This window comes from Chinchilla lanigera, unplaced genomic scaffold (assembly GCF_000276665.1).
Source record: "Chinchilla lanigera isolate Chin_1 unplaced genomic scaffold, ChiLan1.0 scaffold00182, whole genome shotgun sequence".
NCBI lineage: Eukaryota > Metazoa > Chordata > Mammalia > Rodentia > Chinchillidae > Chinchilla > Chinchilla lanigera.
Window position 1 is genome coordinate 379,405 of NW_004955583.1, and position 15,468 is coordinate 394,872.

Below are 15,468 nucleotides of genomic sequence, written 5' to 3' on the forward strand. Positions count from 1 at the left end.
TCCAAGGAGGAGGTCACCCTGAGGTGCTGGGCCCTGGGCTTCTACCCTGAGGAGATCTCCCTGACCTGGCAGCGGGATGGGCAGGACCTGACCCAGGACATGGAGCTGGTGGAGACCAGGCCTGACGGGAATGGAACCTTCCAGAAGTGGGCGGCTCTGGTGGTGCCTTCTGGAGAGGAGCAGAATTACACCTGCCGTGTGCAGCACGAGGGGCTGCCTGAGCCCCGCACCCTGAGATGGGGTAAGGGGGTGTTACGGCTTGTATCTAGGTGATCCCCGAAGCCTCATGTGCTCATAGGTGGGGTTTGTCCGGTGGCTGGATATGGATGTGTGATACTGGATTAAGGATGTGATAACTGGATCACTCTGCTGATTGGATCAGCACTGTTCTGGGTGTGGCTGTGTGGATTAAGGAAGACAGAGACCCACCCAGGGTGTGAATGGGATCCACCAACAGGCTCACAGCCTGAATCCAGTGAAGAACAGGAAGCTTGCTGCCTGCCTTCCCACGGACTGTTTCTCGTCTGTGATGCCCCTGCCAGGCCTCCCTGCCTTAAAGCCTCCTGACTTTGCCCTGAAATCTCTGCAAACTGTGAGATGAAGTGAACCTTTCCCTCTTTAGTGTTGGTGTGGGGTATTTTGTCTCAGGAGTGAGAAAGTAACTAAGACAGAGGGGGAGAAGGCACAGGCCCTCTTCTCTTGGACGGCAGGAGTCTTTCTGGAGACCCTCAGCAGGCCAGGCTGGGGAGCTGGGGTCAGGGTCCCTGTCCTAGTCACTGTTATCTCTGGGACGCACCTGATGCCCACAGCACTTGATGCCCTCAGTAGAAAGAGTTTACTATGGCGCATAAGTTTGTAGATGTTTCAGTCAAAAGTCAGCTGGTTCCAGGCAGCACTGCAGGGCAGAGGGCCTGGCACAGGAGAGCTGCTCAGGGCAGGGCAGACAGGAAGCAGAGAAAGCAATGGACGCGTGGAGGAGGGGGAGAAACCCTACCGAGCCCCTCCCACAGGGACCTCCTCTCCCCCAGACCCCAGATCCTAACGCAAGTGAGTGCTGAGCCCCACAGCTTCCACATTCCCTGCATTTGCACGAGGCTTTGCAGTCCAATTAGATCTAAAAAATAGCAGCCTCTCACCTTCCCTTTCCCTTCCAGAGTCGCCTGCTCAGCCCCCGTTCCCCATCCTGGGGGTTGTTGCTGCTGCGATCCTCCTTCTAGCTGTGCTCACTGGAGCTGGTGCTGGTCTCCTGATGTGGAGGATGAGGAGAGCAGGTAGGGTGGGGGCGGCGTCTTCCTGTCTCAGCCCCAGGGAGCAGAGCACCCGCTGCACTGTGGGACACTCCATACACACACACACGTGCTCGCCTGGCCTGGGGCCCTGGACACTGAGCTGTTGTAAAACACAGGGACAGGAAGAACAGATTTGTCACCCGGAGGGCTGTGGAGATGGGGACCTGATTCCCAGCAGTCAGGGTCAAAGGGGAAGGTCTCTGCTAGGACGGAGCTCCAGGAGGGCAGTTGGCGCGGGTCCTGAACATGTCCTTTCCTCGTGCCTCCTGATCCCTCCCTGGGTCTGCATCCCAGATCTGGAAACTTCCCTGGGTCCAGGCTGGGCGGTTCTCCAGATTGTCAAGGCCCGGCCTCCTCCCTGGCTTCTCACAGGGCATTTGCTTCCCACAGGTGTAAAAGGAGGGGGCTACGCTCAGGCTGCAAGTAAGTATGGGGAGCTGGTTCCTGAGAGCCTGGGGGTCCTGTGGTCAGTATCCATGGGGACACTGCACCACTGTGATCCCTCCTTCCCCATGTCTGCTGTGACCTCTGACAGTATTGTGTTATCTTTTACATGCAGATAATGACAGTGCCCAGGGCTCAGATTCATCTCTCACGGCTTGTAAAGGTGAGACCCCGGAGGGAGGGCCTGAAGTGAGGTGGGGGTGAGGCAGAGGGGCCGCAGCAAGGTCGCTGTCTGAATTTGAGCCTGTGTGTGGGCAGTGGCTCTTTGTCAATGTGTATTAGCACATGTTTGCTGTACATGACGTTTATGTTCCTCCTGGGGACTCAGAGCACATACGTCACTCGTCTCTGCTTTTCCCTTCTCCGTGCCCACCGCTCCATCCCTGCCTCCATCTCTAGCTCCTCTCCTACTTGCAGAGAGCCTCTCTTTCATGGGAGCAGTGGGTTCTTCAGAACGGTGCCAGGCAGAGCCATGGCCCTGAATGATTTACGACTCTTTTGTCCTGTAGCGTGAGACAGCTGCTTTGTGGGTGACCAGGCGACACCTGACTTCTCTACCCTGTGCTTTGTGACCTCAAGAACACCCGAATCACCGCTCTGCAGATGGCTTCTGAGTGTGTCCTGGCTCCTGTCGGCTCAGGGAGGGTGTGTAGAGAGCAGCCCGGCCCCGGGCACCAGGACTTCTGTTCCCACCTGACCCGTGTTCCCTTCCTCATCAACTCTCCTGTTCCAGCATTGTGGGCTGGGGTGGCTCCAGCAATGTCACGGTGCCCTGAACTGCAGCTTCGTCCGTGCTGTCGTGAGAACTGTCCCACACCCTGGCCAGTGTAGCTCAATCTGTTAGTGGGCTGTTGGTCAGCTGTCCAGTGGCCCTGCCTAGATTGTGTGCAGAGTCCTGCACAGCAAGGTCACTCAGCTGGGCAGGGAGACAGTGCTCGGTGCACCCAGTGGGTTTCTTACAGGGATGCGAAGGAGCAGAGTGCACACAACTTCCCCAGGATCCTTCCTGCTTTTGATCCTGCTTTTATTTGAATAACAGCTCTCTAATAAATGAGCAGCTTACAAAGCGGCGTTGTGTGTATGGTAGTGTTGCAGCCTGCAGGTCACCTGCTGTCTGTTAGTAACAAGCAGTGATGTCTGAGTTGTGCTTTAGAGGGTTGGTCCTTTCCAGAGACAGAGGATTCTTTACATCTTTCCAGAAATTCAGACCACACATACTGAATGGAATATTCAGAATGTACATTGGGTTATTTTCAAATTCCTGGCATGGGTGTTTGACCAGTTCATTAAAGAAGATTCCCAGTGTCTGGGGGGCAGAAATAAGTGGGAGCACTGAGAACCTCCCCCACCTGTTTTTGCTGTGCTTTGCATCTCCTGCAGGTGGGGACAGGAGGAGGATATGAGGAGCCAGGATGTGTCCTCTGTCTTTAAAAAATCCCCGTAGCCACACCCAGAACTGTGCCTAGCCAATGTCATTGGGCATTTCTCACTCAAGTTGAGAGAATCAGTGCGCTGTTATAATCCACTGGTTGACAACTTGAGGAACAGACACATTTCCTTAAACCATACTTAGTCTTCACATACAAAGACATGTTCATAGTCACACCTAACATGTTACAACTCTCGTGTGTAGAGACACACTAATTCCCTCCCCAGAAGACAAGTCGGGTTTTCTTTGGGTGATGCTTTATCCTAACATTTTATCACAACATGCTAACACGGGTTTAACAATACTTAAGCAACATTAAGTCTGTGAACATTATATGGAAGAATATTAAGTGAGCGCTATTGAAATCACAATCCTTAATTCTGTAACTGCTCACAAGGTCAGAGCTGGTAACTGTCTTCTTCCACTACCCCTTCTGTGTTCCCTCAGTGTTCATCAAGCTCCTCAGCAAGTCTTGGTTCTTTTCCTGGTGGGGTGATCCAAACACTCATTCCTGAATGTTCTGGACCATCTGTCCCTGTCCCAATATTGGGTTGTAGTTTTCCACTGACCTTAATAATGGCATAGCAATAATAGGAGATGCCCTGAGTCCTGCACTCCAAGTTTTTTATTCCTTTCCCCCATTATGGAGTAATAGTAATTTCCCTTCATTTCCCCTTGATAGTCTGGATCAATCACCCCTGCCAACACCGTTGTAACTCTCTTCGTCATTTGGTTCGGCACAAGACATCTAAAATGATGGGGCCGTGTTAGCTTCAAGTTCACTGGTGTTGTGTTCCCTGGTATGAGCCTTCCCCCTCTCTGGAACGAGGACTCCTAGGTCAGCAGAACATGAGGTTGTGGGATTAGGCAACAAAAATACTGCTAGTGGGTCATCCCAATAATAGTGTTGGTATTATTCCCACTGCCACCCCCTGATTTCTGGACCATGTAGCCTGGCTATGGGAGGCACAGTAACATATAGAGGACGATGCTTTAAAGCTTCTACAGCCTTTTAGCCCTAGCCCTGCAATCTACTGCTGCTTAGCTGGAGTTGCAACTGCATCGTCAAAAGGCCATCCCACCTCTGTCAGTCCAGCTGCTTCTGACTGTGAGGGACGTGGTAAGACCAGTGAATTCCATGAGCATGAGCCAAGTGCCTACGTCTTTGGTCACAGGCAACTTTGTTTGGAATAGCATGAGGGTGGATAAGGCACTGTGTGAGTCCGTGGGTTGGAAGTTTGGCACAAACATTAAATGCAGGGAAGGCAAATCCATACCCAACATAAGTGTCTATGCCAGCAAGGACAAATGGCTGCCCTTTAGATGATGGAAGTGGCCCAGTAGAATCAACCTGCCATGAGGGCACAGGCTGATGAGCTCAGGGAGTGGTGCCAGTCAGAACTCGGAGTTGGGCTCTGCTGCTGGCACACTGGGCACTCAGCAGTGGCTGCAGCTGGATTGGTTGCTTTGTCCATGTATAACCTTCATCACTGCCACCATGGCCACTTTGGTCATGAGCACATTGGGAAGTGACAGTGGCAGCTAAGGAAAATGTTCCCGTCATCTACAGGTCGGGTCATCCTATCCAGCTGAGTCACTTTTGATGAGTGTTTACATAGGACACAAATATCATTATTCATTGTCCATATGGAAAAGTCTGTCCCCATACCTGTTCCCCAAATATCTTTGTCACTAATTTCTCTGTTATGTTCCTTCCAAGGTCCTGACATCTGTCCAGAGCATTGCCTACAGCCCATGAATCAGTATAAAGTCCCACATCTGGCCATTTTGCCTTCCAGCAAAAATGTACTACCAGGTGCACTGCCCAGTGTTTTGCCTACTGTGAAAATTTCCCTTCCTTACTCTCCTTCAGGGATGTCCTGGAAAGGGGCTGTAATGTTGCAACTGTCCCCTTGCACATGGCAGCTGCATAATATGCAGAACCATCAATGCACCAGACCGTAGTCTTCTCCTTGACAGCTGATCCACCCCATGGGGCCACAGGTGCATTCTGGGAGATGGCAACATGGCAGCAGTAGGGGCCATGGGCATCTGGGCACCTTCTTCATGTAATTTACTTGTGACCTCTGAAATGCTCTGGCCCAGTCATCTATGTACCACTTCCTTTATTTGGCTCTTCATTTGCATTTTGGGTTTCTCACATATGAATACAACAAGTGTGACTAAGGTTAAACTACAATGAAATCAGAGAAGGAGAATTTAAGGGAGAAAGTTTGGAAGGTTTGGGGAGATCAATTATGTTAAGCTAATGATTCCTACGCCTGAACAAGAGATAGTGAACTGAAATTTAGTAGAAAACGAGTGAGTCAGAGTCTTTCACACATAATTTCATACCTTCCTAACAAGGATGCATTCAGTATGCATTTTATTACACATACTTTATGATAAGGAAGTGGATAGTCACAAAGGTTAATGAATAGCTGCAGGTCACACAGCCTGTGCACTGTTCACCCGGGACCCACCCCTCCTGGTTTTGTTTTGGTTGTGGATTCTGTGCATCCGTTCACTGCACGATGCCGCCTCTCCAGCCCTGCAGCCCAGGCTCAGAGCCGCACTAGCACACAGGGCGCGGGAGGGGAAGCTCAGAGACGGGGGCTCCTGTCCGGGGTCAGCACAGTGTTCTTTCTGTCCAGAAACACTTGTGGTTAGCGGCACTGCTGGGTGGTAGAAGTCACAGAGATGAGGAAAGGGCAGGGAGGGGAACCATCTCCGTGTGAGTAATGGTGTGGAGCCAGGTCAGAGCCTGTTCTTCATTCCAGATCCCAGCAAGGAGCCTCATTCTGTCTCAGCCTGTTGGAAGAGAACGGACACAATGTGGAATTAATGAAAAGTAGCTGAAATAAGAAACCAGGCGGGAGAGCTATGGAAGGACATGTGTAAGACAGTGAGGACTTAGCGAGAGATTCTCGAGGAAGATGATTCACAGCAGCTCCTCCCTTGAAGCTGTGGCCCACAGTGACCATTTCCACAGAGTGGCCTGGCAGACCCTGCTCTCTGGGGCACAGGGGACTGTGGTCCATTACAAACTTGCCCACTGCCCCACTGTGGGTCCAAGGTACATGCGTGGCTTCCTTCTCTCCTCTCCTCTCCTCTGACTTTGAGAAAATCACAGTAGAGAGGTGAAGCTGCAGAAAGCCAGGGCTGCCAGGAAGTGTTACAGCTTCTGGGTGATAATGGATGTGAAAATCATTCTCAGTTTTACAGTGAGGGGAAATGAGATGTTTAAGGTGAGAAAGCTCAGGAAGCAGCTGACTGTGGAGCAGACTCAGGGCTCTTTCTCCTCAGCCAGTGTGCTTTCCACCGCGCCACAGGAAACACAAGGCTGACAGTCCCAGGAGAAGGGCCGCGTCTCTGACTGCTTCTGTCCCTCAGGGAAAACAGGATTCAAGTGGGGCCAACTGCAACACCATGGTATTTCTGTGTGTGAACACATCCAGACACAGAGAATGTACAGTAAAATACAGCATTGAGATTGAAAATGCGCCCTGCATCGGGCCCTTCCCGTGAGTGGAGCTGCAGGGCTGAAATTGCTCCGGGTCATTCAGCGAGTGCACGGCCAGTGAATGTGCAGGTCTGCAGCACTGCTGCACCTGAGTGCAGATGTCATAAGCACTACCCACTTAGCCTATGCTAAGTTTATAAAAACAACTTTCACTTTGCAATAACGTTAGCTTACTGTAACTTTTCAATTCATAAACTTTTACTTTTTAAACTCTGTAACTCTCTTGTAATAACAATCAACTGAAAACACATTGTAGATTATATGCATTTTTCAGGTACATTATAATCACACACTCACTCTGGGGTCCATCAACAATGAATCCTCATGTGGTCCCAACCCTACACTCCAATGGTTGCCAACCGTGTTGGTGCCAGGGACTGGTTCTGTGAAACACAATCTTTCCATGTGTGGGGGATTCTCCAGATGATTCAAGCGTATTGCATTTGCTGTGCACTTTATTTCTAGTATTACTATGGTGTCAGATGCAATGGAATAATTATGCACCTTCCACAGTGCAGAATCATTGAGTGCCCTGAGCTCGGCTTCCTCCAGTTAGAGGGTCCTGTCTGGGAGTGACGGGAGGCAGTGAGGCCCACGTGTGCTGCTTGTGTCTAGTCAGTTCATATCTCACTGTGGTCGCTGTCACTGCAGAAAACTGTTTAACGAAGATGGGAAGCTGGAGCAGAAAGCAGACTGCAGTATTTTTCTGGCAATCGCAGAAAATTCCCCCTTGACTTGTAACCAGAACCTAGGGAGGTCTGCCATGGTCTCAGACACACTTTGAAGGCCATTGTCACTCCTGACCTCCAGCAGTTGATCCTCTTCTATCACAGATGAGGTCAATTCACCTGGCTTGTTCGCACACGGTGGCAGATTTGTACCTTCTGAGGTCAGGGGTCTTTGAGGTGGGAAGTAATCCTCAAACCCTTTTGAAAGCTGAGATAGGTGATCAGGCACCAACTGGAGAACACCTGGCACAGTCTCTTTCATAATCTCTGCTAATGTTTGAGACACGTCAGAAATCTGAATGTTTAGTCACTGGCCCCACAACCTTAGTGTGGCTTGGAATGCAGCCACTCCATCTGCCAACCTGGACACCGTTGTCACTCTCCCCTGAGATTGCTGACAGGTTGATGACGTCACAGGAATAAGCAAGCTTTATGGCCCATTCTGTGCCCCTGCAATGTGCTGCCAGGGGGGACAGTTTTTCTAAAGGAAATCTCTGGAACAGCTCTCAGAACTCAGAAACTCGGACCAAGAATCCAGCTTTACAAAGCCATCCCACCCCTGTGCAGAGGAGGACACAGGTGTGCTCTGCAGCCCCTCTTCACAGGTGTGTGGACAGATGGGAGTGACCCACATGGCTTTTGTGGTTGATAATTTTAATTGGATCCTGTGAAACCTGGTTAAGTTCAGGTGGTTTCCGTGAGCCCGCAGGTCTGTCTGACAGCCCAGTGCAGACTCAGGTTTGAAGTCACCTCCTCCACCTGAGCAGTGAAAGCAGAAAGCGATCCAGTCAGCACAGCTGCCCGTGTGTACACGCACTGACAGAGCCGACCAGCTCAGCCCCCAGTGTGCAATCATCGAAGACTTGGACAGGTTTCTGGAGCTCCCTGTTGGCTGGCAGCAAAGGTGCACATAACGCACCCCCTGCACACCCTCCTGAAAGACACATCCCACAGACAGAGCGTTGCTGCCTCGTTATCGGCTCTGGTTCCCTTGTCACCCTGGACTTTGTAGCATGGAGGCCCAGGGATCCTGTCTGACCATGGTGCTGTTTCTGCCAGGAGCCACCGACCACGGACTGAAACGTGAGCCAAATTCTCCTCCCTTTAGCAGCAGGTGTCAGGCATTGTGTCTCAGCCGTTGAGAAAAGTGACTGAGACACTTCTCAGAGTTGTATTTGCCTGACTGTTTCCCAAGTTGGCCGTGAGCTCCTGGATTCATGACCTCCTGCCTCTCCTCCTGAGGAGCTGGGACTCGGGCACAGAGTACTACACACAAGTGCATGTCTACACTGAGGCGTTTTCGTAGGATCCAAAGTAGAAAGGAAGGAAACTTTCAGACTCCTCTGTGCTGGAAGCCAGGCCAGAAGCCCACAAGGATCAACAGAGGCCTCACCTTTGACGCTGCTGGCCACCCAGATCTCAGCTAAGGCCTCCATGGAGCAAGGGGAAAATTCCCTCAGAGTCTCAGAGGACCTGCGGGGAGGACGGGGATGAAGACCAGACTGCAGCTGTCCATTGCTGAGTCTGAGGGCTGGTGAGGCAGAATCATTCACGGCCTGGCTTTCACCAGGGACGTCCTGGCTGTCAGCTGATTGCTCCCTCACTGCCTGCCGCCCACAGACTCTGTCAGACTCTTGCTGTGCCCTTGGAGCTCAGAGACAGCTCGGGAAGAGCTTCATCTCTGAGGAGCTCCCAGTTCGAATGGAGGAAAATCATCCGGCTGACTCTCAAGTCCATAGAGGAAAGGGAGAAGCATCTCCTGAGAGCCTGGAGGAGGAAAACAGGAAACGCTGAGGAGGAGCAGTCACCCCCTCACCTGGCGCCCCCTGTCCTGGCTGGTTTTGCTGAGCTCTAAGTTTCTGCTTAAGGTGATGAGTGACAGCTTGGCTTTGTGGGTATACAGTCAGTTTCTGTCTGATGAAGAGAAAAAAAAGACAAAGTTATGGGATCGGGGGCCACAGCCATTGGAACTGAAGCCTGGATTACAATCTTCTTTATCCTTTTATTAGGATACAAACAAAAAGCAGCAACAGGGGAAATGGGAGGAATCAGTAATAGGACTAGCGAGGACAACACAGCTTAATTATCACAGGAATGAGACCTGACTTAGTTAGCCATCATGTTATCATTCCTGCAGGCACACCTCAGCAAAGCATTTAGTGTCCTGCGGCTTTCCACAGTGACTAAGGTCCTGCTATCACTTCCTTTTCACTGATGCTCTTGCTAGACTTCCTCCAGAATCAAACAATCATATGGCTTGGTCAGGCTCAAACTCCCACACAGGTAATACCTGAAAGGTGAGCCCTAGAATGTCCTCCTCCACGAGGCTTCACCTACATCCTTGTTGCTCTGTGTATCGCTCAGGGTCTGGATAACTTTTGCGCCTCTCTTCCTTTCCCCGTTTTCTTGTCCAGGCTCTAGGCTTGCTGTTGCTCACAGCCTGAGCAGTAAGGAGCTAGAAGGAGGGGAAGCATCCAGTGTGAATCTGCCCACTGCCATCCGGGCCCTGGCCTTGTTCATCCCACAGGAAAGTTGCTTCCCCTGTTAGATGTGGTTTCACAACTTTGCACGTTATTACTATGCAATTTACATAATCCATTTGGAGTGGCATTTCTTAGGAAGTCTGGCCCAAGCTGGGCAGCTCTGTGTAGTGGAAGTGTGTGTGTGTGTGTGTGTGTGTAGGGATGGATATTAGAAGGCAAGTTTGGCCCACATTCTCAACAGCTTCTCTGCATCTCTTACTGTTTTCTTGTTTCCTCCTTACACTTTTCTCCCCCTGCCTTCCCAGTGAGCCCTGATGCTTTCTAGGTAAAAGCTTCAAAGGAGTAGGAGTTAAGGCTCATTTTTGGTTAAATCTTCCTTGCCTAACAACATCCTAGTAGAGTGACTTAATTTAAGCAGAAAATTCTGCTGTTTCAATCTTCAATAATCCAGTAAGTACTGGAGGGGGAAGTAGGACCATGGGCACCAACCTGCTACCATTTTTACTTTACTCTTCATTACTTCAGAAGGAAACAAACAAAGCCAGCTGCACTTAAACATATCCAGGTGGAAGTAGGAAAAATTATTCATTTCATCAAATCTCCAATCCAAAGTTCATATTTTTTGAATATTTGATGTGATGAAAGGGAAATGCACATAATATACTTCTACTGCATTCCAAAGTAGGATATCTGTGTCCAGCAGAGACATTCTGGGGGCTATACTAACCCGTTTCATTATAATACTATTTTTCTGGAAAAAGTAGATGACAGAGAAACTATGATAAATGACCTGCCTGCCCCTTCAACACAAGATACTGAGTGTATTTTTGCCAACAATAAAATGTGAGATTTCAAAAGAAAATTGGAATTTTGAAGAATTTGTATTCCATAAGTTTTTCACTGTGCAAATATTTGTAACTTTTCTGATGAAATATATGGTACTATGAAGACATGTTTTTTTGATGATATGTAATGAACTATGGAAACACACAAAGTCTACAGAACTTGGTCAGTCTAATTTTTCTAAGTTATGCATTAGCACAATATCCTTCAAAGTGCAAGACAGACCTATGGGGTCTAATGTAACAAAATATGAACTATTGAACACTGCTGTCTCAGGTTCCACGTTGCAAGAAAGCTTTAGGTAAGCACTCATTTCATTCCAGTGAAGTAACAGAGACGAATATCCACAATTATCTAACAACATCATTGAACATATTCCTCCTACACACGTGTGAAGCTGAATTTTTTCCTGTACTTTGATCAAATAAACTGGCTAAATGCAGAAGTAGATATGAAAACCCAGCACAGTCTTCTAATGAGACAGACAAGAAGAGGATTTGCAAAAATGTAAAGTGTCGAAAGACCCATTCTTACTATGCTGTATATTTTTGGAAAATGTTTCTCATTAAATTGTAGTTTTGTTAACAATGGACTACCAATATTCTAATGAATTAAATATTCTAAAACATTTTAAGTTCTACTATTTATAGCTATAACTTCTATAAACATGTTTACCTTTGAGATCCTCAGTAATTCCTAACAGCACATGAACATCTTGAAACCAACCAAAAAGTTTATTTATTTACTCTTTTTTTTTTAAAAAAAAAATATAGAAAGCTTCACAAACTTGAGTGTCAAACTTGGGCAGAGGCCATGCTAATCTTTTCCGTATCGTTCCAATTTTAGTAGGTGTGCTGCCGAAGCAAGCTCCCAACCAAAAAGTTTAAACTGGGTTTGGTGGTGCATGGCTGTAATCCCAGAACTCGGGAGGCTGAAGCAGGAGGATCGACACACCGTCCAGGCCACTCCGGGCTACACAGTGAGTTCAAGCCAGACTGAACTACATACTGAGACCCCCCCCAAAAAAACACCAACAAAAAGAAACAAGAAAAAAACACAAAACCCTCTGACAGCAGCTGATCTAGCCAGCCACTTCCTCCACGGAAATGAGGAAACTGTGACAAAGAGTGCGGCGCAGGAGGTGAGTGACCAGAGCACAGTTCCGGGTCCCCACCCGGCTCTCCTGGTCTCCGCCCAGGGCGTGGTCTGGGGTGGGAAACCCCGCGGGTCAGTCCCCACCTCCCCGGAGTTTCACTTCTCCCTTACAACTTGGGTAAACACTCTCTGCCTGGACACTGATGACGCCACGGCAGTGCTGCATCCCATTGGGTGTTGGTTCCCCGAGGAGCCAATCAGATTCACGGAGTATTCGGCTCTCAAGTCCCCACGGAAGGACCCCGACACGATCTCCCCAGCCCAACGGAGTGAGTTCCGGTGCCTTGAATCCTCCACCTGCTGCTCTCGGTCCAGGTCCCGGCCGACCCAGGGCGGGTAACTGCGCAGCCCTGGGGAGGCCGCAGGACCCCGAGGCGGCTCCACGCCCCACGCCGATCCCAGCGCCGCGTGACCCGGCGGCCGCCGCTCACCGCCCTGGGCGGCGGGGAAACACTCAGGTCCTGGCTGCGACCGGGACGCCGCGGCCGGGAGGAGCCGGAGCCGGGAAGGAGCGGAAGGGGCGGGGCCGGCGCGGGACGGAGCGGAAGGGGCGGGGAGGAAGGGGCGGAGCATCGGGGCTGAGGACGGGACTCCACGCCCACGCACGACATGTCCAGGGTCCCCGCGGACGCCCTGGCGGCGACAACCGGCCCTCTCAGTGCGGAGCGCAGAGGGCCGGGGCGGGACGGAGCTCCAGGAGGCGCGGGCCCCTGCCCTCCGCTTCCCGGTCCGGATCCCCTGCTCTGCAGCCGCGTCGGAAACCTCCCTGGGCCGGGACCGGTTCTCTGAGCGCCGGAGGCCCTGCCGCTGCCGGCCTGCCCGGACCTCTCCTCTCCCCGGGGAAGCGCGCCGCGCTCCGGCTGCTGTGAGCGCGAGGACGGATCCCGAGCCCGGGGAGCGCGGGTGGGGCCCGGAGGGGCCGCCCGGCCGGATTCCTCCCGCAGCCGCGTCCCCGGGCTCTGCAGACCCGGCGTTGTTCTTCCCGGCGCGAGACGGGCCTGGGTGCGCCGTGGGCCGCGCCGTGTGCTCGGCTCGCTCCCTTCTCCCGCGGTGACTTCCGCAGCCCGGCCTCTCCCTGCCAGGGCTTCTGGGGGTGTCTGCGCCTGTGACCGCCCAGCCCCGGAGAGGGCACCGGGAGACCCGAGCCCCGCCCTGACCTGCGTCATTTTCCCAAACAGCTCCCTTTCCGCAGAGGCGGACTGGGGCCTCCATCCCCGTCTGAACTCCGTGTGGCTCAGAGCTGCGGCTTCTTCCGTTGGCCGCCGGCTGGAGCAGTAGCCAGGCTTCTCCCTCTCCTGGCTGTCGGGGTCCGGTGCCTGGATGGCTGAGGGCTCTGAGCCCAGTCCTGAGGATCAGACTCTCTAGGCCGCCGCCATTCTGGAACACGGTGCCCTGGGGCCCTTCTCAAAGCACAGTCTTTCACCTTTGCAGCTCTGGGCCGCACAGACTGGGGTCCTGCGGTTCTTGTGATGTCCTCAGGCCACCTTCTCTGGATGCCTGCGTTCTGTACTAGGTCTGCAGGCCTGTCTCAGGAGGCTGTGAATGTGCGCTTTCCCAACAGCCAGAGGGCATGCAGCTGTCTGCAAACTCCTTGTCCCTGAGGCGAGTCACCCCAGCCTGGGACTACATAGTCTGGTCCCTAACATAGTGAACTATGATTTCCTATCCCGTGGCCCCCAACTGACAACCATAGTTAAAGGAGGAGAGTTTATTTGGTTCACAATTTGTAGAGGTTTCAGTCCATAATCAGCCGGCTCCAAGGCAGGGAGGCGTGACGGACAGGAATCGCAGGGGACAAACAGTTCATGGCGGGCAGAAGGTAGCAAAGCAACAAGGAGCGACCACAGCTGTTTCTGCCCTTACATCCTATCCTGGCTACTAGGGCGGGCAGCACTCACACCCTTAATCCTAGTGCCCTTGAGCCTATCTTTGTACCATGAATCCATCCCAGTGTCACACACTAGATCTGGCCCCCTCTGAAGACACCCCACCTGGGACCACATGAGGGGACATCTGGACACAGCCATGACATCCGGGATCCCCTCTTCTGACCGGAATGTGCTCGAGTGTTGTGGAGTGGGGGAGGCTGGTGTGGGAGGGAGGGCACACGCGGGAGCAAAGCCCAGGCAGCGCTGAGCTCCGCCCGGAGGACGCTCTGCTGCGCGCTGAGCTGGAGACTGTGGTCCTGCAGACTCTGGAGCGGGAGCTGCAGCGCGCTGACCACGCCCTGCGCCCGACAGGCCTCTGCTCTACTGCACTCACTGCACTTTGCAGATGACACTGCTTCATGAACTGAAAGTTATAACTTTGCATTGAACAAGCCTAGCAAGGCCATTTTCCCAATACTACGGGCACACTCCATCTCTGTGTCTCACTGCAGCAATTCTGGAAATATTTGGAACTTTTCATCATTATTTTACCTGGTATCTGACCTGTGATCATTGATCCACGCTATTTATATTGCAATTGTTGAGGGGCGGTGCACAGGCTGCATCCATATTAGAAAACTTACATGTGTGTTCCAGCTGCTCCACTGACCAGCCCTGCCCCATCTCTCCCTGACTTCAGGTCTTACTACGACAAGGAACAACAACAACAAGAAGAAAAATAAACCCTGAAATAAGGTGAATTAATCATCTACGGTGGCCTCCATTCGAGTGAATGGAAGAGTCCCACACCTGTCACGTCACATCCAAAGCAAGAAATTATTAGGCTTGGTGAGATAGATGTTGAAAGCTGAGACGTAGCAGAAGCTAGGACTATTTCACCCAGGAGCCAAACTGTAAATGCACAGGGAAAGTTCCTCAAGGAGATTAAAACTGCTACTCCAGGACACAGAAAGGAGAAGAAAGGAAACAGCCCCGTGGCTGAGGGACCAAGTTTTTATGGTCTGGATGGAAGGACAAAGCACTCAGCAGGTTCCCTCGGGCCAAACCCTAAGGCAGAACAACTTCCAGGTTCAGGGCTGGAAGAGGCGGGAATCTGTGGAAGTCTGGAGCCACAGGGCTGGTTTGTGGGTTGAAGGAAAGAAGACGTGTCCAGGACGTGAAGCTGGAAGGTGAGCCGGTTAGGAGACTCGAAGGCGCCACCCTCAATGGCATAGAGAAAAGTGCTCCTACTGAAAGAAGATGCCACCCAGAGTTTTCCAAAACTGAGAAGTCCATGTCTTGCTTCAGTTTCAAAGGAATAGGCAGGGGCTGCGGATGTGGCTCAGTGGTGCAGTGTTTGCCTGGCATGTGTGAGGCGCTGGGTTGGGGCCCCATACACCTTTATGTTTTTTTAAGAGCAGAATATGTTTATTGGGAAAGCTGTCTGAAAGAGACGAGTTCCTGAGTGGGTTGCTGAGGGCTCTACCTTTTTTAGAGATTCTTATAGAGCAAAACCACGAGGTGAGGTGGGTGCAAGGTGGGGAAAAGGGGGAAATTACAAGATAGGCCTGAGGCTGGACAAAACTATGGCCAAACAATAAGATTATGAGCATAAGTGCTCAGGTAATATGGATTAAATCGGGATCAAATGAGAAAGCAAGTCATGTTGTAAGCGGGCAGGAAACAGAACAGGGCCAGTGATTTTG

General features: G+C 51.5%; 2 protein-coding genes across 12 annotated transcripts in view; one reads left to right on the top strand and one right to left on the bottom strand.

Moving 5' to 3' along the window:
- Positions 1 to 2,803, top strand: part of LOC102003190 (class I histocompatibility antigen, B alpha chain-like) — a gene marked incomplete in the record, with an annotated part of 4,528 nt that extends 1,725 nt beyond the window's left edge. Inside the window, 5 exon segments of the mRNA XM_013509791.1 lie at positions 1 to 241; positions 1,155 to 1,271; positions 1,680 to 1,712; positions 1,849 to 1,896; positions 2,243 to 2,803. Of these exon segments, the coding sequence (XP_013365245.1) occupies positions 1 to 241; positions 1,155 to 1,271; positions 1,680 to 1,712; positions 1,849 to 1,896; positions 2,243 to 2,247 (444 nt within the window).
- Positions 2,804 to 5,509: 2,706 nt separating this feature from the next.
- LOC102014509 (translation initiation factor IF-2-like) lies at positions 5,510 to 15,462 on the bottom strand. 11 transcript variants are annotated; one of them, XR_001232495.1, is made up of 4 exons: positions 12,006 to 15,462; positions 9,704 to 9,868; positions 9,230 to 9,327; positions 5,510 to 5,973 (listed from the first exon to the last, which is right to left on the bottom strand). XR_001232495.1 is itself a non-coding variant. In XM_013509787.1 (3 exons), the coding sequence occupies exons 1-2, from the start codon at positions 13,104 to 13,106 to the stop codon at positions 9,743 to 9,745; spliced, it is 1,041 nt and encodes a 346-aa protein (XP_013365241.1). In that variant the 5' UTR covers positions 13,107 to 15,462; the 3' UTR covers positions 9,094 to 9,180; positions 9,704 to 9,742. The 11 variants fall into 11 exon arrangements, 7 of the variants coding, with proteins under 7 accessions (XP_013365244.1, XP_013365242.1, XP_013365240.1 ...); XR_001232498.1 differs by lacking the exon at positions 9,704 to 9,868 and having other exon boundaries at positions 12,326 to 15,462; XR_001232496.1 differs by lacking the exon at positions 9,704 to 9,868 and having other exon boundaries at positions 11,415 to 15,462.
- Between the last annotated feature and the right edge of the window lie 6 nt (positions 15,463 to 15,468).